This window comes from Pseudochaenichthys georgianus, chromosome 22, assembly GCF_902827115.2.
Source record: "Pseudochaenichthys georgianus chromosome 22, fPseGeo1.2, whole genome shotgun sequence".
NCBI classification, from domain to species: domain Eukaryota; kingdom Metazoa; phylum Chordata; class Actinopteri; order Perciformes; family Channichthyidae; genus Pseudochaenichthys; species Pseudochaenichthys georgianus.
In genome coordinates, this window is record NC_047524.1 from 15,627,972 (window position 1) to 15,649,191 (window position 21,220).

The 21,220-nt window shown below is 40.5% G+C and overlaps 4 protein-coding genes across 5 annotated transcripts; 1 reads left to right on the plus strand and 3 right to left on the minus strand.

Moving 5' to 3' along the window:
• Positions 1–16: 16 nt before the first annotated feature.
• LOC117468104 (ubiquitin thioesterase OTUB2-like) lies at positions 17–2,991 on the plus strand. Of its 2 annotated transcripts, none has more exons than XM_034112085.2 (6): positions 17–126; positions 1,347–1,427; positions 1,535–1,653; positions 1,728–1,812; positions 2,398–2,589; positions 2,707–2,991. In XM_034112085.2, the coding sequence occupies exons 1-6, from the start codon at positions 28–30 to the stop codon at positions 2,911–2,913; spliced, it is 783 nt and encodes a 260-aa protein (XP_033967976.1). In that variant the 5' UTR covers positions 17–27; the 3' UTR covers positions 2,914–2,991. The 2 variants fall into 2 exon arrangements, with proteins under 2 accessions (XP_033967976.1, XP_033967977.1); XM_034112086.2 differs by lacking the exon at positions 17–126 and adding an exon at positions 1,131–1,236.
• Positions 2,988–11,341, minus strand: ddx24 (DEAD (Asp-Glu-Ala-Asp) box helicase 24). Its single transcript, XM_034112081.2, has 9 exons — positions 10,846–11,341; positions 9,699–10,638; positions 8,941–9,402; positions 8,696–8,849; positions 7,678–8,193; positions 7,258–7,333; positions 3,925–4,113; positions 3,710–3,839; positions 2,988–3,614 (listed from the first exon to the last, which is right to left on the minus strand). The coding sequence occupies exons 2-9, from the start codon at positions 10,636–10,638 to the stop codon at positions 3,343–3,345; spliced, it is 2,739 nt and encodes a 912-aa protein (XP_033967972.1). The 5' UTR covers positions 10,846–11,341; the 3' UTR covers positions 2,988–3,342.
• A 2,595-nt stretch (positions 11,342–13,936) lies between these two features.
• LOC117467830 (protein Z-dependent protease inhibitor-like) lies at positions 13,937–16,270 on the minus strand. Its single transcript, XM_034111699.1, has 5 exons — positions 16,184–16,270; positions 15,123–15,752; positions 14,722–14,995; positions 14,381–14,528; positions 13,937–14,291 (listed from the first exon to the last, which is right to left on the minus strand). The coding sequence occupies exons 1-5, from the start codon at positions 16,218–16,220 to the stop codon at positions 14,100–14,102; spliced, it is 1,281 nt and encodes a 426-aa protein (XP_033967590.1). The 5' UTR covers positions 16,221–16,270; the 3' UTR covers positions 13,937–14,099.
• Positions 16,271–16,413: 143 nt separating this feature from the next.
• On the minus strand, positions 16,414–20,909 carry atxn3 (ataxin 3). The gene is made up of 11 exons (XM_034111554.1): positions 20,827–20,909; positions 20,161–20,325; positions 20,029–20,073; positions 19,844–19,929; positions 19,686–19,752; positions 19,520–19,607; positions 19,308–19,437; positions 19,037–19,200; positions 18,642–18,798; positions 18,350–18,414; positions 16,414–18,253 (listed from the first exon to the last, which is right to left on the minus strand). Exons 1-11 carry the CDS (start codon positions 20,869–20,871, stop codon positions 18,201–18,203), a joined length of 1,065 nt encoding a protein of 354 aa, XP_033967445.1. The 5' UTR covers positions 20,872–20,909; the 3' UTR covers positions 16,414–18,200.
• Between the last annotated feature and the right edge of the window lie 311 nt (positions 20,910–21,220).

Consider the following 21,220-nt stretch of genomic DNA (forward strand, 5'->3'; position numbering starts at 1 on the left):
GCATCAGAACTTTGTAAATGTGTATCGATGGAACATTGCGATTGTTGCATTTTGAAAGAAAATGTTTACAATCAAATGAAGCTGTCAGACCAGAAATCAACACCCATCATAATGGCATATACATTGGTATGTATGAGATTTCTAACATATATAGATTATACAAACAACAATGAGAAAAAAAAGTATTTTCAATGATGCATCATAAGATTTTTTGTGATATTCTGCGTTTTATATATTAAGACATTAGATTAAATATAGTACAGCAGAGAGTGACTTTTTGTTTTGTAAATCCCAAATACAACACCGCATGATGCATCCATTTGTCATATTCTGTAAACAAAGTTTGTGTTTGAATTAGCATGTATTTTCACAACTAACTCTTGATTGTGGCCTCCTCCATGTTTTCAAACACTGCTACACAGGTTTTCTTACAGCCTTCTGGTGCAGACGTCAATTATGTTGCAATGCTCCTCTGGGCAGTGCAGTTAAATAGCTAAGCATGTTCAGACACATCCAGCTTTTTTCAGGCGTTTATGTTGTCAGTGCTTCTCTTTTCCTAAGGACTGCATAGTAAACTGGGTTGTCGGGCTATTAGTACATGTATTTCTTTTTAAATACTTGTAATTAATGTACGTTTTTTGTTTGTATGTTACTTCCCACTTTTACGTTCCTACATTTCAGGAGAAAATATTAAAGTAAGTAAATTATGTAAGAGCCTCAGTTTCACTAAATGTCATTTTGAGTTTCAAAACATAACAAATATGATGCATTAGCCCAAAGTAGTGGAAATCAGCCACAGCTTGCCCCCCAAAAAAACCTATAAAATGCTCTTAAGAATAATTTGCTTATCATTTTAGCTGTACTTTAATGCAATACACATTTTGACAGAAGCTTTACACTCAAGTATTACTTTCAAAACGGTCGATCACTCTAGTTTACATGTCCAATGATGGAAATGGCAAACCCACAATAAGCTAAGGTGGTCTGTCACATATTGAGCCATAACATGTTTCACTGGTTATTGGTTATTCTTTTTTTGGTCAGTGTTTTGCTTTAGGACTCGTTCGGTTACAGAACGTCCTGTACCAAAGGCATGACGCCTGCATTAAACAGCCGTGTACTGTCCCTTTAACAGGAACACGTGGTACCTGCAAACATCCGGTTATTCAGAAAATGGAAATAAGATTGCAACAATGTTTTGACACGCAGTTTTGAAGCACGGATTCTTGCTTAACTGTAATTACGTTTTCTTACCGCGTTTCCATTTTGTTGTAATCCGAAGGTCTGTCGTGCGGGCCCGGAAACAGTTTGGTCCGAAAATAGTAAAGCTGTTTGTTTCTCGACAGATGGAGGCAGGCAGCCTTGTCTCATACCGAGAGGACATTTCTACGCTGTTCCCCGAGCACACGCCGGGTGCCAAATATAAAGTACGACATTTATTTGGGGTGGGGTCGTTTACTGTATGTGGTCATGGTCTTCCTTCCTAAATCAAAGTGTCCGCCCCATATTAATCCCACCTATTGTCCTTTGTTAGGATTTAAGCAGCCAGTTCCACACCGTCAGACAAGTGCGCGGAGATGGCAACTGCTTCTACAGAGCCCTCTTCTTCTCATACTTGGAGTCAGTTTTACACAATCCCAGGGCTCTGCAGAGGTCAGTTATCATTTTTGACATTCAAATAAACTGAACTCACTGTTTATTCAAAGAGGCCTCGTTTTACTTTGCAGATTTAGGGAGAAAATCCTTCAAACCTGTGAAGACTTCTCTACTGCGGGATTTGATGAGAGTTCCTTCAAGCACCACCTGAATACAGTAAATGATGCATTTCCTTTCACGTTCTGTTTACTTACCAGGTAGCCTTAGGTGAGTAAAGCACTCATTCTTATAAGCCTGGAAAATAAAATTCATTAAATTGCTATGACGTGAGAACACTAGGGGGAATTCATTGTTTGAAAATAGTTCAAATAAAAAAAATGTTCAAGCAATAAAACAAGGTTAGGCAGATGACTGATTATTAGTTTGGTCCTTTGGTTAGGCCACAACAGTGATACAACAAAGGTAGTGTTGGACATAATGCATGCTAAATGCACAGAATGGGAATCCTGGGACAAGACCGGTATAATACTCAAGATAAGAGAATGATTTTGTGGTATGAATTTCTGAAGTCTGATACTTGGATCAGCTGCTGAGCTACATTTAATTCACAAGCTTTCCACATAAAGTAGGTAATTACTGCAATTCAAAACCAATTGGACTTGGTGAATTTACAGTTTTCTGGCAATTATCCATTATTTGGAACGGATACATCTTTTTTTTAATCCACAAGTCATGAAAATGTAGAGTATTCATGGGAGAATACTTTTTTGACAATGTTAGTAACCGTTTGTTTTCTTGAAGGTTGTTACTGTTCTGGAGCAGTGTCAGGCTGATGAGCAGGAAGACACGCTGCTCAGGCTCTTCAATGAGCAGAGGACATCTGACAGTGTGGTGCAATATCTCAGGCTGCTCACCTCAGCACACCTTCAAAACCAGGCAGAGTTCTTCTGCCACTTTGTGGAGGCGCCCAATCTACTAGTCTACTGTCATCAGGTTAGTTCAAACTGTTGCTGCTATCCAGTGAAGAGAAGAGTTGATAGTTAAAGTGTTTTAACAGAAGATAAGTCTAGGAAATATAACTGTCAGATTTGGTAATGTCTCTTCTTTCAGGAAGTGGAGGCCATGGCGATGGAGTGCGATCATGTGGATATCTTAGCTCTGTCACAGGCTCTGGATATTTGCATCCACATCGTCTCCATGGAGGGGGATGAGCAGCAGCTGGCTCACCACGTCATTCCAGAGGGTGCCGAACCCTCCCTGCACCTCCTCTACCAGACGTCACATTATAACATTCTCTACCCGCGACTTCAACACTGACCAGAGATCCACCAGGACTCAGCTTAACTCAGGAATATTGACTTTGGTTCAATAAAATCCCAACTGGGCTTAAGGACACTTGAGAAAACAGATTTTTATATAGTCTTGCAGTGTACAGCGATTTAACATTTAGAAATACATGTTTTTTTGCACATTGTGCAAAAAGTATTTAAAGTTACAATCTCAAAGATCTGTGCTCTTTTTGGCAGCATTTATGCTGATAAACTCTATTTGAACTTTATTTTCACTTCCCAAAAGCAAAAGCTTACATTAGTGGGTCCAAGGCTTTACCACCATTGTGTTATCTCCTTCACTACGATAGTGTTAAACAACATTCATTTTAAATGAAAATCTTCGAAATTATTACTTTAAATGTATTTATGTAAACAAATACATAAATCTTCTCTTAATACACATTCCATTAACACGTCACTGCTGCTGCTGCTGCTTTTCTTTCTTCTGCTGTTGTGGACCACGTTTCTTTAACTTCTGTTTTTCCTCCTGCTCTGTAACCGTGGTAAGGGCACTTTCCTTTCCACCTCGATGCATGTTAGCCAGTGAGAGCCTTCCCATTTGAGTGGGGTACTTGGTCATGATCTCCCTTTTGAACACAGGCTTGGAGATCAGATATTTCAAATGCTTTTTCATCCCCTTCACCAACTTCTGCTGCTCTCTGTCACCCTCATCATCCCTTGCTCCACCTGTAGACAAAGATGGCATATTCAGTTGTCTGTATTTGAAAATGTTTTAATAAAGGGAACCTGTTACAATAGATGTGGTGTTGTGTTGGTCTTACCAATTAAAAGGTCATCATCCAGGTCGACCTCCAGAGCCTCTGCAGCTTGTCTGAACCAGGAGTTGTGATGCTTCTCCCGGCTGTTGTGGAACTCAATCTTCTCTACCTGTCTGGCCAAGTTTACCCGCTCCTGTGGAGGAATGCACTCAACAGTTTAGGATCAAATGTAATCTTTTAAATATCCCGCAAAGTAATGACCTTAAGCTGGGTTTTACCTTGATGGCTTCCATGCATTTGCTCTCAATGGGGAACATGGGAAGATCTTCGTCCTTCCCAAGAGCCTTGTAGATCTTTTTAAAGTTCATCATGTCGTCTGGGCCTATAAGCAGCATACTCAGACCCTCTTTGGTGGCTCTCGCTGTTCTCCCACTCCGATGGACGTAAGTCTCAGATGTCCTGGGAACCTGATGTTTACAGGAGAACATTATAATATAGCTTTGTGCATAGACAATATTGCAGTGAACAGAGAGTATATATTAGTGCTGTCAAAATTATTGCGTTAAAATTAGGGCTGTCAAGTTAACGCCACTAACTATTTTAACGCGATTAACGCATGTGTATTTTTTTTCCTCGGCCGCCCCGTAGTTTCAGAGCGCAGCGCATCGACTTTAAAATACCATAGAAGCTGATGCTGACAGCCCCGCTCCTGCCGCCCGCTTGTGGCAGACCACACTTCCACGCTCACCGGCAGGCACCGACTGGCCATCGGGAGGACCGGGAGGGTGTGTGTATGTGTGGCCCGAGCGAGCGAGAGAGAGACCTTACGTGCATTGTTGTTGTTAGCATCTGGTGCTAGCTAGCTGCGCTAACGGATATAAGGAGCTGTTTAAATGAAAACAGAGGAGCGCTCTATCCACACAACTGTGCCGAGCACTTGACTTGATGCAGGAAGCCAGACAGTGGGACATTGTAGGAGAAGTCAGCACACAACATGATTGCAGCGTCCAGGCAGCTTCCGTTCGAGCATATGCCTTGAGTTGCACACACACACACACGCGCGCACACACACACACACACACACACACAAAATTGTATGAGAGGTTCCAGGTTGAATTGAGGCAAATATTTATAATGTTCAGAGGTTGTTGTGTTGTGTTGTTGTTCAAATGATAATAAAGATTAGCATAAAGCATATGTGTCCACTCATATGTTAAGAGTATTAAAAACTTGAAAAATATTCCTCTAAGGTACATTTAGAACAGATCAAAAATGTGCGATTAATTTGCGATTAATCGCGATTAACTATGGACAATCATGCGATTAATCGCGATTCAATATTTTAATCGACTGACAGCCCTAGTTAAAATATTGAACGCATGTGCAGAATGGCCCGCCCCATACGTGCCACCAGTGGCAGCGCCAGGGTATGGCTGGGGTAGGCTACACCCATACCAAGAAATGGCTTAGCCCCACCATGAAAAATGATGTTAAAGTAAGCAAAATAAAGTCTGCCAACTCGCGGAGTAAATTGCACAGACAGCAGTTAGTAAGATTGATTTCAGTAGCCACGGTTTTGAAAACTTTTGTCACGTAGTGATCGTCTTCTCAATAGAACATCTTTGATAACGGCGTGGTGTTGTTGCAGGAAGTCCCGACGGAGAATACTTTTGCTGTAGTACAGGGGTGCACATAACTGGTACGCAGGTTATGTAATCTGAAATGCGTACCGTCACTTGTGTCACAAAGCGCATTTGCGTACCGACGTACTTGTGAAGCTTTTCCAGAAGGCGGTTAGATCACCGGACGACCGAGTCGGTCTCCGTGTGCACAGACAGGGCTGCTGTTAATGTTGGTCTGTACAACGGAATTGTGCCAAAACTACGCCAACCGGCTGCGGAGGGAGACTCCCCCCCCCCCCCCCCATCACTGGAGAACTGCGCTAAACCAGCTGATCACAACGTTCACACTCTGTGGTCTCGAAGTACTCCACTAGCCCTCCTCCTCTGTCGACTTTCCTGAAGTAGCCTACTCCCTCGTTGATATCAACACGTAATGAATTAAGACCCCACGGTTTGATGATTGATAGGTGTGTGGGCTGTCTTTCATTTTGACACGCAGAACAATGTTATAATAAACATAGATACTGTATGTTAAATGGATATATCCGCCTTCTTTCATTTATCTTTCCATTCCCACAACAATATACATAAATAAATGGCATATTTTGGACATAGTTCGAATGGTGATTAATCATGATCAATTCATTTTAAAGCTGTGATTAATCTGATTAAAATTGTTATCGTTTGACAGCCCTAATATATATATATATATATATATATATAAACTCCCCAAACAGGCGAAAACCTACCAGTTTCACCCACTGTCTCTGCCACCTCCCTTCATGCTTGGTTCCTCCGGTTTGTATCCTGTTAATAGTTCTCGTCGTAAAGAACCGGGTGATAAACTACCGTAATTTCTCGTTTGGAATATGAGGAAATGAACTACGGTCTGGTTCTCCCTGTGTGTGTGTTTTGCTGCGCTTACCGGTCCGGTGGGCGGAGCTGCAGGATTTCTGCTTCACACACGTTGCATACCGCTATTTTACTGTCTTTTTCGGACACCTTAAAATACTGCCAGACCGGTGAAGCCATTTTGGCGAGCTTGTTTTGCCACACACAGAGAAAAGTGTCATGTATTTTACGTCATGCGATCGGTTCTCCCGATCGGCATGTTTAGAGAGCACCGATCGATCGGTAGAGAGTGAGTATCGGCCGATCTCGATCGGAGCATCCCTAGTATTCGTTAAAATCAAATATCTGGCAATGTAATACCAATGCTCACAACTGGAACTAAAATTCAGCTCGATTGTAAAGCATCTCCTGCAGTTTCATTTAACCATAAGGCGCGTTCACACCAGAGTACTTTTACCCGTACATTTCCCGCTTAGTTCCGATAGTGCCTGGAATTTTGCGTTCACACCAAAAAGAGTACTTAGTTCCGAGAACTTTTACCTCCATTTTAGTGCCTGCTAGAGAGGTGGGACTATCCTGGGGAGAAAAAAGTACCAATTTCGATTGGCTGGGCGAATTGCAAACCACTGTATTTGCTGGCATTAGCATTATTAGCATTAGCCCCGCGCACCAATGGAGAGAGAATAACTTATGGCAACACAAAAAAAAACATGGGAGCGGTGGAGATGAGGAGGTGTCGGCGTTCTGGTGATTTACTCGGAAGGCTTCAGTAGAAGCTGCTGGGAGTCCCAGGAGCTTCTACTGAAGCCAGTCCCCAACTCCGGGGACTTCTGGCCGGGAACTTCGGGTGGCAGTATACGCCGTGAAGTGGTTTGTGGCCTGCCAGTAAACCCAAAGTAGAAGAAGAAGAAGTGACGTCAGCGGCTTCATTTGCGTAATATTCCCTCAGGGACTTATTCCGGTGTGAACGCGATCTGTACTTAGTTCCGTGCTGGCACTAAGTGCTGGGAACTAAGTACGGCAAAGTACTTGGTGTGAAAGCGGCTATAGTGTTTATTTTTACAGTTTTTTTATACATCAAAATTCACACGAGTTAAAAATAAATATACACAATGGACCACAATTAAAAAAGCTTGCCTGGTAGTGAATAACATGCTCAACGTTGGGGATGTCCAGCCCTCGAGCTGCAACATCAGTAGTCAGCAAGACATAACTGGGAATGAAAAGTTAATATGTTATTGTTGATTCAGTAACCAATGAATAAATGGTAAATCTTTGAGTTGATTTAATGCAATGTATTTCATACTTGGGAATAAAGGTGAATAGAACTTTCTAAGACAGTCTTATTTCAAGAAATGTGAAAAATTAAAGTAACACAATGGATATTCTTAAAGTAGGTACTTTGCAATAAATATTTACTTTCACGCATACCGTAGAAAACCCTTAAGCCCTTGCAGTGCACAGGTGTTATATTTCATCATAGGAACACAATTGAACCTAAGCTGAGGTAAATATCTTCATATAGCTACTTCAAGTGTGTGCAAACGGCAAACCTACCTCTCACTCTCAGCAAACCTCTCCAGGTTTTTGAGGCGTTGTTTCTGGTGCATGTTGGCATGCAGAGGCAGTGGAGTACAGTCCAGGATGACCAGCAGGGAGTTCAGTCTCTTGATACAGTCTATACTGTTGGCAAACACCATGGTGCGGCCAGGATACTGGAGCAAAAAGTAATAAAGGAAGAAGTCCTTTTCTTCTTTTTGACAATGGATTCGGGTCTCAGTCAGGGACTCCACAGTTGCCTCCTTCCTGGTCAAGTCAACGATTTTTGGTTTGGACTTGATTCCCACTTTCTCCATGAGAATTTCCAGCTGGTTCCTCTGGTCCAGATTCTTCCTCTTCTTCTTCTGCAGGAGGCGGATGGGCACGCTGCGAGCCATGGTCAGTGTAGCAGAGAACACAAAGGTTTGCCTCTTGGGATTAAAGTGCACAGTGTTGAGCATCTCCAAAATACTCTCCAGCTCAGCAAAGTGGCCTTTCTCCACCATGCGATCGGCTTCATCAATTACCAGGCACCTGTTGGAAAAAAACACAACCAGCAGTAGTAAGTAAAAAAAGGTGGCATGAAAATTGATATAAGCCAATATGGTCCCTTTTGACCTGCCTATAAGAAACAAGGCAAACTCCATATTTTTTTTACCATTAAGAAGTGGTTATGGTCTGACATCTAACACTAAGAAACCACACTTATTACACTGTTAATTATAAACTACAGAATTAATAAGAACAAAAGGCTGGATGACAATTGCAGTCGATTGTCTTTAAATGGCTTAAATAGAGATGACATGATGATAAAAATGAGGGTTTTACAAAACTCAGTCATCCAAATGATTGACTCCAAGTATATGCAATTTATTAAAAAATAATATGATGTCCTGAATGGCATCAAGCTTTAGAAAATGTAAATATATGGCAAACATTAGTATAGCAACATTACATTTATTAGATATCATATTGCCATACAGATCTTTTCCATATTAGCAAACCATGAAATAAAGAGGAGTGAATTGTGACCTACTTGAGCTGTCTTAAATTCACCAGATGTGGATGGCGCTCCTGGATCAAGTCCCACAGTCGCCCTGGAGTAGCGATTACGATCTCTGGTCTTCGTTTCAGCACCCTCCTCTGTTTCTCTTGTGCCATTCCACCCACCACTATCGCTGTCTTGATGTCTACACACAAGTAACATCTTTAGGATCTTGACAATCAATAATTGTACTTTCTAATTATTAAAAAAAAATGAATGGTAATCATAAAACTCACCTGTAAATTTTGTAATAGCATCAAAATGGTGCTTGACCTGAACTGCCAGCTCTCTGGTGGGAGTGAGCACCAGTCCAAGCAGAGGCTGCCGCCGACCGGCTGCAGCTTCTTCTTTTTCTTCAACGGTGTGTTCAAAACCAAACGTTGCATTTTCAATGACTTGAACACACCCAATCCTATTATCGCCATCTGTTTCTTCAATGTCCTCCTGTTCGTATTCGCTGTTGTGTTCATCTGCGTCACCCTGATCCTCCTCTGTGATGCTTTCACCCTCTTTTCCCTCAGCCTCCATGTCATCCTCCTCTTCTTCTTCTATTGTAGACTCTTCTACATCTGGTAAATACAAACTCTTCACATTTGTGGTTGGTTCGGGCCTATCATCAACAGGCTTTTCTGAACCGCTCTTCCACTGTAGGATGGCGTGGATCATGGGGATACCAAAAGCCAACGTCTTTCCACTTCCTGTAATGACAGTGCTCACATTAGCTTCACTTTGGAAACATGACGACAGATGGTTTAGTGGTGTAAATCACAACAGGTATCAATTATTTGGACACAATAGGACAATGTGATTGTGTCACAATGTCTGCCATGTATATTAACTAACAATAATCTATTACAAAATAGTTTTAGAACAGGGCTATAATACACATTTAAATGAAAAACAATAAAAAGAAATCATTGGATCATTGAATCGATATATCATTCCAGATCAATGAATTGTGGTAAAAAACAAAAACTGATGGTATTTATCGTACCTGTCTCAGCTGCTCCCAGTATATCCATACGGTCCCTGATGGCTGGAGGCAGAGTCAGGGCCTGTATGGGGCTAGGTGAGCTAAATCCAAGACTGCTTAGTGCCTTTAGCACAGGGGAGGGGACGAACAGGTCATTCCAAGCACTCACGTCAACATTTTGGTCACCAGAACCACAACGGGCTGCATTTGTCCAATTATTTATCTGCTTTTTGCTTTTGGGGGGCTTTGGCGCTTCATCTTGGGTGGATTTTCCAGTTTTTTTTTTTTCCAAAGCCTGAGGTTCAGATGGAGACTCCTGGTTTGGCTGAGCCTCTGGGGTTTTCTCTTCCTCCATCTGCTGCTCCTGTTTCTTGTTCTTCTTTTTGTTCTTCTTTGTGGGTTTTGAGGGTGCATCAGGTTCTGGAGCAGTTGCTATATCTGTGGAAGCTTCTTCTTTAGGCCTCTCTTCTTCCCTTTCCTCCTCACCTGCAGCTACATCCTTCTGTGTCACGTCCTCAGAGGTGTCATCTGGGTTTTCTGATTCCTTTGCTTTCTTATTTTTATTCTTCTTGGCTTTTTTCTTAGCTGGTTCAGCTGCTTTCTCCCCCTCGTTGCTCTCGGCATCCACTTTCTCAGCAGCATCTACTTTCTCAGCAGCATCTACTTTCTCAGCAGCCCCCTCTCCCTCGCTGGCTTTTCTTTTCTCGCGTCTCGCTTTCTTCCTATTCTTCTGCTTTAACTTTTCCCTTTCTGCTTTGGCTTCAGCCTTCTCAGTGTCTATCAGACGGTAATTTGTGAGCTCTTCAAAACACACCAGACCCTCCAAGCCCTCCTCGGAGAAGATACTAGGGTCGAGCTCTATAGCTTTCCAATTGCCTTTCACTTGGATGCCTCGTTTCGATGGCCTCCGCACTCCGAAGGACATGCGCTTGTTTCCGGGCTTCATCTTCTGTATCTTCATCTTTATATAAATAATTAGAGTTACAAAAATATGTTAAACTGCCTCCCTCAGACTGAGCGGTTAAAAGCGTGAGCTAACAGCTAGGTGCCGAGAAACTCCAACTATATATGAAATGCTCGCAAAAAATATCAGACCCAACTGACTTGGCATAACCCAAACAACAAACGCAACAACTAAATATTCGTACAATAATTAAAAAAACAATACCTTGATGACTCTGGCGACTTCCTAATGCCAAAATATGTTCTCGAATGTTTACAACCACGCATTACACGAGGGCGCAGCCATGACAGTCTTGATCACGTGGTTTGAAAAAACTTTATTTGTCGAAAAAAGAAAACAAGGGCTGAAGTCGAATAGTCCATTTAGCTTAGGAACCTTCCTAAAGGAGTGAAATGACCCGGAAGTCCCTCAGTGGCAGCCATGATAAGTGCCGTTCGAATTCTCTAGAATGATGAGAATGAAAGGAAAGGAGGTTTCAAACTTCCTTTATAACCTCCTTTAGCGTAGGAACCACTGGATCTCCCTAACCGGCAGGAGAAGCGAAAATGCTGCCCCACAATGCCTTGCAGCCGCAGCATTTGCCGTCACTCAACAGTCGGCCGTTCACGGAAACAACCGATTATGACCGAGGAATGATATCATGAAAGTTACGGTGCTTATTAAGCATTTTAAAACATAGGTGGTACGTTGCCAAAGTGCTTTGTTTTGAACGTTCATCAGTATTATAATCAAAAAGAGAAATGTGAACGTTAGTTTTCACTGAAATTATCAAATAAAGTCAACATTTCAGTCTTTACTGAGCTGTGTGGGGTTTGTTCAACTTTTAAAAGATGTTTGAATGGTGATATACACAGTGATAGATGTTAAGGACTAACGTTTATAATAAATACATCTGTATTGATTTTAGATCTTTAGTTCATACAATCATACGTATTGGGATCATTTGTATTAATGTGGACCGGAGGGAGAGGGTGACGAGCATAAGTTTCATTTTCCTTTTTTATTTCAATTCCAACTTTGGTCATGAAGAATATGTTTCTCTGTTGTCCCCGTTCATAAAGCAAAGCAGCAGCACCAGAGCACGGTGCAGAGTCTCTAGATGAGTTTACAGTAGTACCTCGTTCTTATTAAACATCCATGTTGTAGCCTTTGGCTGCAGTCGGATAGTTTAAAAATCAGCTCCTAAGTTCTAACCCTATCGTCTATTCCTTGACCTCTGAGTGAAACGTCACGGGGTTAAGGGATAGTGGATAGGAGAATTTAAAAGGACTTAGGAGAAGAGACTGCGGTACTTTAGAGAATCCGAATGCACTTTCACTATCCGACGTGTTTATGATGCGCCAGCGGACGTCATTGTGTGCGTCTGCTGCTGTGGGGAAACTATGGAAACCACAATTTTCTATACAGCGGACGACAACATGGATGTTTAATAAGAACGAGGGACTACTGTAAACTCATCTAGAGACTCTGCACCTTGCTCTGATGCTGCTGCTTTGCTTTATGAACGTGGACAACAGAGAAACATATTCTTCAGGACCAAAGTTGGAATTGAAATAAAAAAGGAAAGTGAAACTGCTCGTCACCCTCTCCCTCCGGTCCACATTAATACAAATGATCCCAATACGTATGATTGTATGAACTAAAGATCTTAAAATCAATACAGATGTATTTATTATAAACGTTAGTCCTTAACATCTATCACTGTGTATATCACCATTCAAACATCTTTTAAAAGTTGAACAAACCCCACACAGCTCAGTGAAGACTGAAATGTTGACTTTATTTGATCATTTCAGTAAAAACTAAGGTTCATATTTCTCTCTTTGATTATAATACTGATGAACGTTCAAAACAAAGCACTTTGGCAACTTACCACCTATGTTTTAAAAAGCTTAATAAGCACCGTAACTTTCATGATATAATTTCTCCGTCATAATCGTTTTTTTCCGTGAACGGCCGACTGTTGAGTGACGGCAAATGCTGCGGCTGCAAGGCATTGTGGGGCAGCATTTTCGCTTCTCCTGCCGGTTAGGGAAGTCCAGTGGTTCCTAAGCTAAAGGAGGTTATACAGGAAGTTTGAAACCTCCTTTCCTATCATTCTCATCATTCTAGAGTATTCGAACGGCACTTATCATGGCTGCCACTGAGGGACTTCCGGGTCATTTCACTCCTTTAGGAAGGTTCCTAAGCTAAATGGACTATTCGACTTCAGCCCTGCATTCAAAATGTATAAAATATATAATTTTCACTCCGAGCGGAAGGAGGATGATTATTTTTGTATCTATTCCAATTCAAAGTCCATCTGTCTCATCTGCAATGCGAGCGTGGCTTTATCGAAGAAGGCTAATTTAGGAGCGGCATTTCAAAACAGTGCACAAACGCTGCGAGATGGAATTCCCTCCTAATTCTGCCCGACGCTCCCAAAAGGACAGCTAAATGCAGCACAGCAGTCCATTTTCACCAAGCCCAACAACAAGAGCAAGGCTGCCACCATAGCATCTTATCGTGTCAGTCACGTTCTTGCGAAACACAAAGTTGTGAAAGAAGCATTCCTGGAGGCTGCCGACGCGCTTTTTGGGGACAGTAAAAATAACAGTAGCATTTCAACAGGTTTTTGATATAATAAAAACTCAAGTTAGATACCGTTATTAATCAGCTGTAAGTTTTAGTTCATTATAATTATTGTACAAAATGGTATAAGAATGCAAACTTAAATTGATTATAGTCTATTATCAATTCAGGTTAAGAAACTAGTGTTGCTTGCATCCTATTTTAAAGGCATTTCTTTTTATACTCTACTAAAATGCAACAAAAAAAGGGTTTGATTCTATTCATTTTGTCTTTTTTATTCGTACAAAGGTCAGTTTTATACAAGTAGAAGTGTGTATTTACCTGGTAGTAGTCTGTCAGTAATGGCTACGCCTCTCTATTTGGACTGGTAGATCTCGGCAGACTGGAAACTTTAAAAGTATTTCCCGGTTCAAAAAAGGTTGCGCACCCCTGGCTTATAGCATACTAGGAAAAGTTTAAAATTTACATTAAAACATACATAAAGGCGCCAAAAATAAAACAGCTCATCAGTTATATTTTTTATAAACAAGAGCACCTTCTTAATGCCAGGTTATGAAAATAATCTTGCTTGTGAGCCATCAAAAAATGCATTATTATATCCATCATCTTTTCACTTGTTATGCACAAGGTTGGTGCCGTTTACAGAAATTAAAAGTCCTGGTGAAAGGGTAGGTCGCTGCTCCTAAACTCTTGAGGTTTCCAAAATTTAAAAAAAGCACACCAATGTATTTTATTATTTTTATTAATATGTATCACATTTCAGTTGGCTCACAGACCAGAATAAGCATTTTTAATTCAAGTTTGAAAAAAGGCATCAAAAGAGTCTTTTAAAACCATTTATAAACAAAATATGTGCCTGCACTCCAAGACTCAAACCGTCATGACTGCTAGTTTTTGGTAGGGTCAATCACCCTGCCCATAAACAGCAGACAGTTTGTGTCTTCATGGTATATGAAGAAGAAAAATGGTCTGTTTATAGTGAAGGTCCGGGGTAAGGAATATGGAATAATGCCAGAGGTTGTGGCAGCTGCTGCAGTGGTGCCTGTCTCGTACACCTCGATCACAGCCTTGTGCAGCACCTGTGATTTTACAATAGAGATAAAAAAAAATGTTTCAACTGCAGGTGTTGGAATATGCAAACATTTTTCTTACATCATGGAAAACTAACCTCTGACACTTTGAGGCCATCTTGATTACTCAGCTTTGTCAAATTGGCTGAATTACTGAAAATACTGGACATGCCCATGTCAGGTAAGAGATTGTGCAGGGAATACGACTCCTCCATCTTGAATTTGGGCAAGTTGATTTCAAGTTTGCTGAAAGAAAAAAAATTTACCAGCCAGGTTTAGTGGACAGTTGTTTTATGATACTGTATACTTGCACTTTTTTCTGTAAAAAAAGATCACAAAGTCTTTGGCAATGATAGCTGAAATACAACAGAATACAGATAATAAAATAGCCTTACAGGTGTTTCAAACGTTTCCACATAATGACTTTCTATGCATTTACTTTTTTTGCAGCTTTTTGATCCAACTGAGAAACCTCTCAGCAGTGATCCCATCATCAATCACAGTGTAGTCGATGCCTTTGTTTGGGAGAAGAATAAGCATGGAAACACCTTCCAGGTACGGCAGCTTCAGGACTCTGGCACCGAGAGGAGCATCGTCCATTGTATAGAACTTATCCTCTAAAAACATCATCGGCACTTGCACAATATTATAGTTGTCAATGTAGAATGGTGCATTTGTTGTGTAATTGGAATTGAAAGGCTTCTGCCAGCCTCCTGTAGAGGAAATTATAGTTATTTAGTTGTGGATACAATAGGTGAAAGACATACAAATGTAGTGAAAGCACAGCTAATACTGAACCAAGATGTAGATCTTAACTCTTAGGAGATTGTTTCAACTTACCCTGGAAGAAAATTGTGTCAATCAACATGACCTGGGTCAGTGCATCCAGGGAGGAAATCATGTCTGTCACTTTGTTCTGAGTCTTTTGCTTGATATACTCATTGATGAAGTTGATACTCTCCGTTGTGTTAGCAAAGTCTACACTTTTAATATCAGCGTCAAAAAACGTCTTGATTTGGTCTTCAAATGCCTTCTCCACCACAAACTGCTGGCGCGTAAAGAGAGCCATGCCATGGTCGAGTTTCAGGGATCCATTCTGTGTGATGTTCTCAAGGAGGAGTTTGAAGAGTGTTGGGATAAGCTGAGGCTGGTCAGCCCGCTCCAGCTGCTCCAGATTGAGTCCCTTCAGTATTTCTTGGTGTGTAACTCCATCAGAAGCCATCAAGAGAGCAGCAAAGCTGGTGGAGATGCTCAAAGGTGAGAAAAATATGTTCTTGTCATGGTAGCTGGATATCTTTCTGTATAGGTTCATGGCAAAGTCCATATTTTTGAAGGACAGATCCGAGATGGTGGCGCCTGGCATGTGCGCTTGTTGGACAGGAGCGAGGAAGCACATCAAGGTGACAATGAAAATAAGTTCCATTTTCAATTTGTGTACCAACATATTTTTGAGGGATTTGGTTGCACAACCTGAAACATGCAGACATGTAATGTCAGAAGATAGTACAAAAAAGACAACAGGCCTTTCTCACAGCAGACCTTTTGAATTGAATCAGTAGAAAAAGCGTGGGTGTTACAAATAACACTAACGATGGCTCTGTTCTAGTGAGCCAGCGTCCATGATGCCAAACCTAAAGTCAAAGCAGCTAAAGAAAAATAATATTTTCATCATCTACACCTTTGTATTTCCTAGTGACAAGCCAAATTGTCCGCTGTGAAAAGAGCCTATTTGACAATAACACAATACACTAAGACAATATCTAACCCATCTACCAGAAATTATAACACATTAGATCTCATCCATCACAATTCTTCCCCATTTAAATTCCCACCTAAAGAAATTGAATGAATTCAGGCTTTAAATGCAATAGATAGCTGGTTTCCAAAATTGTTGTACGTACCATTCAGCGTGTGCAAGTTTACTGCTGATAGCTCCATGTATTATTTGGGGAAACAAAGTGCAAGTGTGCTCTCAGCGTTACATATTAACCCTGACGCATCACCTGTTTTGTTTTCCAAATGGAGTCAGAGCTCAAATATTCAAGGCCTCTTTTTCAGGAGTGAAAAGTCCCACAAATAACCCATCAATAACTGCATGTTGTTGAGTTGGAAAAACAGAGACATGAGAAACTTCAGGAGCGAATGTCACTTTAATCCTGGAGCAGGACCCAACACATTAAATCAAAGAATGTGCTATGGTAACAAGTGAAATATAACAAAACAGATTTGTAAGAGTACTTATTGTGAGAATGTAGGGAGTAAAAACAATGCAATGATAAAAACCCAACAACCAACAATGCATGCACTTTCGCAAGTGTCATTTAAATAGAAAAAAAGGCCTAAAAGATCCAAAGGAAAACAATAAGGACATCATGGACTTTCCTTGGTTGTCATCCAGTACAAAAAGTAGACTTCGTATGAGATATACTTTCGTGGAGGAACCAAGGTATACCCATGCTGTCATTGGTTCCAGCAAACTAAATAACTGTCAACAAATATTTCTAATGCAGTTACAGTATGTGCTCAATCAACATCATTTTGATTTAAAAAAAAAAAAATCAAGAAGAGATTGTTGTATCAACAAAAATACAACAAACTCTAAAGTAAATACACTGACGTTTTGTTCCATCTTTGGGTTTTAAATGATCATAATATGTCCCTCCCCCTCTCACTATTTTACTGTTATTTCTAAAGGTCATCGATTGGAAAATAGTTAGATTTAACCCATGGCACCTCAGTGCATTATTGGACTAGAGGATAAGTCTAAGCAGTGCTTTTAAAACTAAATTATAGGTGTTAAACTATCAACCACTTGTGAAGGTAGATCAAAAAGATTTTCTTTAAATTCCCTAAACAAAATTAAATTCCCTATGACAAATAGGAGAAACGACTGAGGCAGTCCTAAACTTATTAGACTGGACTGGACGTGTCAAACTTTCTTTTGTTTTTTAGGTGATCATACTTGCTGGAAAATGTTACTTTTATTTAGCAGCTGTAGTTTAATGGTGTTAACAGATTAATCTTTTGTTCCCCGTTACAAGCCAACTTATTCTGGACAAGACGTGAAAAATATGCATCAGTCAAAAGCATCTTAGATCCAGCAAATAGCTCTATAGTTATTTTGTGTTGTGCACTGTCCATCCTAAATGGAAAAGCTGTGTAATCTTAGATTTCATTATGCCTACTTATACACTTATGGGTAATAACAAAGCCACAACATCAGTTATATGTTGTTGTTGGAATACCTTGGGATACTACTCTTAGACGTTCACAAGTAAAGATTAGGAAGGAACAAAAAGACCCACACATGTTAGTGCTGATTGCTAAAATATATTTCCCTACTAGAAGTGATTTCAGAGCTAAATTGTTGTTTGGGTGTGGCAGGAGTTGGAAATACATCCTATGTCCTACAAACACAAGTCCAATGTTAAAGTAGGGGTCATTATCTATCAAACATCTTATCGGTGTGTTTGGTTTCCTATTGGCTATCACCAGACAACCATCTCCATATGTATTCCCTCTAAATAGATAAACACACCGTTTGTATGCTGAAGATTCCTTTTCATCTTTTGTGAAAAAAAAAAAACAAGAATAAAAAAACAGTGTACAATAGAACTAGAAGGCGCCATGGCAAAAAGGCAAATGCAAACTTGGATTAACTGCATCGTGGGTTCTGTGGTCACCCTTTTTCCCAGCGTCAGTGTCTTGCTGAGTTAGATTAGACTAACTGCTGCCTTTTCCTCATCGTTGTTCTCTTCTCTATTGCCTGTCAGCGAACTAACCAGGGGAAACGTGTCAGCCTTCTGACTGTCCTTATGTTCGCATGTGCAGAAGGTTAGAGGAAGGAGCAAAGCTTCCCCTGTACGGGGTTGCCAATCCTGGCAGCTGGTAAACAACATAGGCAAACCGTGCACACTTTCACTGGCTGGGCTTTTGTTGTTGGTCTTCTTCAGAGCCAGGGTTCACTGATCCTAGAAGAGGGGAGAGAGCTTAGTTAAGTATATGTCATGGGTTACCTGGATAGGCTTGTATTATACAGTTAGTTAACATAAGTCAGATGTCACTACCTGAGCCACCTGATGATTTTGGGTCCGGTTGCTGAGGAATGTTGGACTGAGCTTGTTGCTGCTGCCTAAGAAATGAACAGAGAGAATTTTTAGAAACATCCATGAATTCAGTTTAAATTAATTTAAGAGGGGAGGACACAATATCATGAATACTTCAATCGGTTCTAACTATAAATTAATAAAGTTATAATGAAGACACAGTTACAACATAAATTATAAAAAGTAGTGTTAATTGCAGGACTATTTAATAGAATTCAAGAGTTTATTATTTATTGTGTCGAGCCAAACCTACCGATCAAAATAGGCTTGTCTCCTCTTCCGCAGTTCTTCAGCTGTGAGCGCCTCATTCTGGCCGGCTCTCTGTCCTCCGGTAGAACTCCCTGCTGCCTGGCCTGCCAATTTCATGTTTCCCATTTCAGACTCAGAGGACTTGTTGCTCATCACTGCTCCTATAATATTATTAATAAACAAAGAATACCGTTTTGCTTTAAACTATTCTATTATTGCAAACCTGGAGCACAACTTGTGAAATTAACAATGCAACCTAAAATACTTGTTGATATGATCTTTAGTAGAAGTTTAAATAAAAGTGCAGTGTATCAAGAATTGTAGATTTATTAAATCAACGTTTTTGTTGAAATCTCTAACCTAAATCATATTAAAAACGTTGGATAACCCATAATGTACCTTGCATGCTGAGCTGTATGGCTCTGCGGAGATCAGCTTCTTCATCTTCCACATCTATGTCCTGTCTGCTGAGTGCCAGAGCTTTCTTCAGCTCTTCGTCTTCATCTACAACCTCGTCCTCCACAGCAAAGGTCATATCCGCCTGGCTCTGAGCTGCCGACCTGCTGCTCAGAGCGCAAGTACAGATAAGTTAGATATAGCTTTTAGCAGCTTAATACATAAAGGAAGATAATTCTGTTCTGTTTGTACTGTCAGCAAATATAGTACTTACCCAGCACTGGTCTGGGCTTCATCCTCTCCGATTAGCTTTGGTCGCTGCTGCTGATGCACCCTCATGATCCCTAAAATCTGCTCTGCTTCACACTCAGGGAGGTTTCCACGGATCACAAATATGGAATAACCTGTCCAAATTCAACTTTAAAATTATTTCTGCACAGCAAAAGAAACAACAATCATGGCATTACAAATTTAATTTTACAATACCTTCTAGTTGTAACTGAGCAAGGAAAAGGGCTAGATATGTGTCTGATATCAACTCTGGTCCAGTCAGCAGTGAATTCAGGTTAAACCACTGCAATGAAAACAAAACGGTGTGTTTTTTTGTGTAAATCAGGTGTCAACATTGGTTATGATGACAATTGCCTCATACCTGTTGTCCTAGTTTGCGTATAGTAAACCAGTGCTCCTTGTAGTTGCAAATGAAGGCCTTCTCATTTCTGAAAAAATGAGCGTAATAGCTGTCACAATCAATGTACACTGAAGAAGCTATGAGATTACAGATAAGGAAAATACATAATAACTACTTACATAGGATTGATCATCAGGCTCTGGTACTCCCGGCTGTTGAACAGGATTAGCTCCAAGCCCCAGACTCTCAGTGCATTGCTAATTACCTATGAGGAAATATATAACAGAGCAGGGAAATGTCATTACTGATTTATACAGTTATTGATTTGTGAATAAACAACTATTGAGATGAGTGAATCCCTCACTTGAATTGAAAAGAATCCGCTGTCATCCATGTTGCCAGATGGTTGCTAGAAACACATTCGTAGAAAAATAAATTTGGAACATGTTTGTAAGAGCAGCTGCTGCATTAGCATTCACATCTAATGTCTCCTCACCTGCAAGAAGGTCCTATACTCCTCACTGGCCATACCTCCCTCCGCCATCCTCATCCTCTCCTCTTCATCAAGCTGGTGAGCGATGGAGGACAGATCCACAGGAGTGAAATACTCACCCTGCAGGAGGTTGTTCAGACAGTGTTGGGCGCAGAGAGAGCCCTCTTGCTACAAATAAAGATTAGTTATTGATGAGAGACCAGAGCATTATTTTGTTATATACATTTATAACTAAATAGACACTGAATTAGGTAACGTTAATAGTAACATGTTTTTAATTTGCCTTGTCGCCACGGAAACAGCCTTACAGGCTACATATAGCATACGTAAACTAACATAACTACTTTTAACACTACTTTAAAAGACGAGAGAGCCGATGTAGCCAGTTCGTTTACTAACTGGACAAAAAAAGAACATGCTTGTAGCTATTGGGAAGCGTTTAGCGTTGTTACTCCTAGCTGAAGAGAAACTTTTCATAATCTATGATTAGCAGGTGCAGTTAGCATGTTAGCTGTCTGGACAACAATACTACCAAACATCACCACAAATCTCTCAACACCGGCCAGATAGGTCCGGGTTACGAACCGCCGCTAGAAGGCACAAAGCTTTCCAAATAAACGACACGAATTATTCGTGGCTTGATAAGTAAAGTTAAATGTTTTAACTTACTTTCTCGTGAAATATGGAATCCATATTTAGCTTTCTGTCAAACATTCAACTCTGACCTCAAGATCATACCACGGAGAGAAGGGACGATCTCGACCAGCGCCTTCTAGTGGCCTGGTTCCCGTCTACATTCAAATCTCCATTGACGGATTTTGTTTGGAATAGAGCAATGTAAATACGATTCATCATGAAGCCTTATGGACTAATTTCACTGTTAAATACATGTTTGTCAATGATATATCAAAATGTGACAAAAAAACATTATAGAATGGACTCATTATATTTGTCAAATCACGCATGGAGAACTGTTACCACCAGATGGCGCTGCGAGGTCTAGCAGGATTTTTTGTTTACAAAATGTTTTTCTTTTTACCAGAGGCACATATAAATGAAAGGG

Coding starts and splice junctions, on each gene's coding strand:
- LOC117468104 (XM_034112085.2), top strand. CDS start 28: ATGGAACATTGCGATTGTTGCATTTTGAAAGAAAATGTTTACAATCAA. Junction 1,654..1,727: donor AATCCCAGGGCTCTGCAGAG/GTCAGTTATCAT, acceptor TTTACTTTGCAG/ATTTAGGGAGAAAATCCTTC. Junction 1,813..2,397: donor TCAAGCACCACCTGAATACA/GTAAATGATGCA, acceptor GTTTTCTTGAAG/GTTGTTACTGTTCTGGAGCA.
- ddx24 (XM_034112081.2), bottom strand. CDS start 10,638: ATGAAGATACAGAAGATGAAGCCCGGAAACAAGCGCATGTCCTTCGGA. Junction 7,334..7,677: donor AGGTTTGCTGAGAGTGAGAG/GTAGGTTTGCCG, acceptor TTTCATTCCCAG/TTATGTCTTGCTGACTACTG. Junction 3,615..3,709: donor GGATGATGACCTTTTAATTG/GTAAGACCAACA, acceptor CTTTGTCTACAG/GTGGAGCAAGGGATGATGAG.
- LOC117467830 (XM_034111699.1), bottom strand. CDS start 16,220: ATGGAGCTATCAGCAGTAAACTTGCACACGCTGAATG. Junction 14,529..14,721: donor ATCAAAAAGCTGCAAAAAAA/GTAAATGCATAG, acceptor TTTTTCTTTCAG/CAAACTTGAAATCAACTTGC. Junction 14,292..14,380: donor ATGGCCTCAAAGTGTCAGAG/GTTAGTTTTCCA, acceptor GTAAAATCACAG/GTGCTGCACAAGGCTGTGAT.
- atxn3 (XM_034111554.1), bottom strand. CDS start 20,871: ATGTTTGACAGAAAGCTAAATATGGATTCCATATTTCACGAGAAA. Junction 19,438..19,519: donor TGCTCAGTTACAACTAGAAG/GTATTGTAAAAT, acceptor GAATTTGGACAG/GTTATTCCATATTTGTGATC. Junction 18,799..19,036: donor CATACAGCTCAGCATGCAAG/GTACATTATGGG, acceptor ATAATATTATAG/GAGCAGTGATGAGCAACAAG.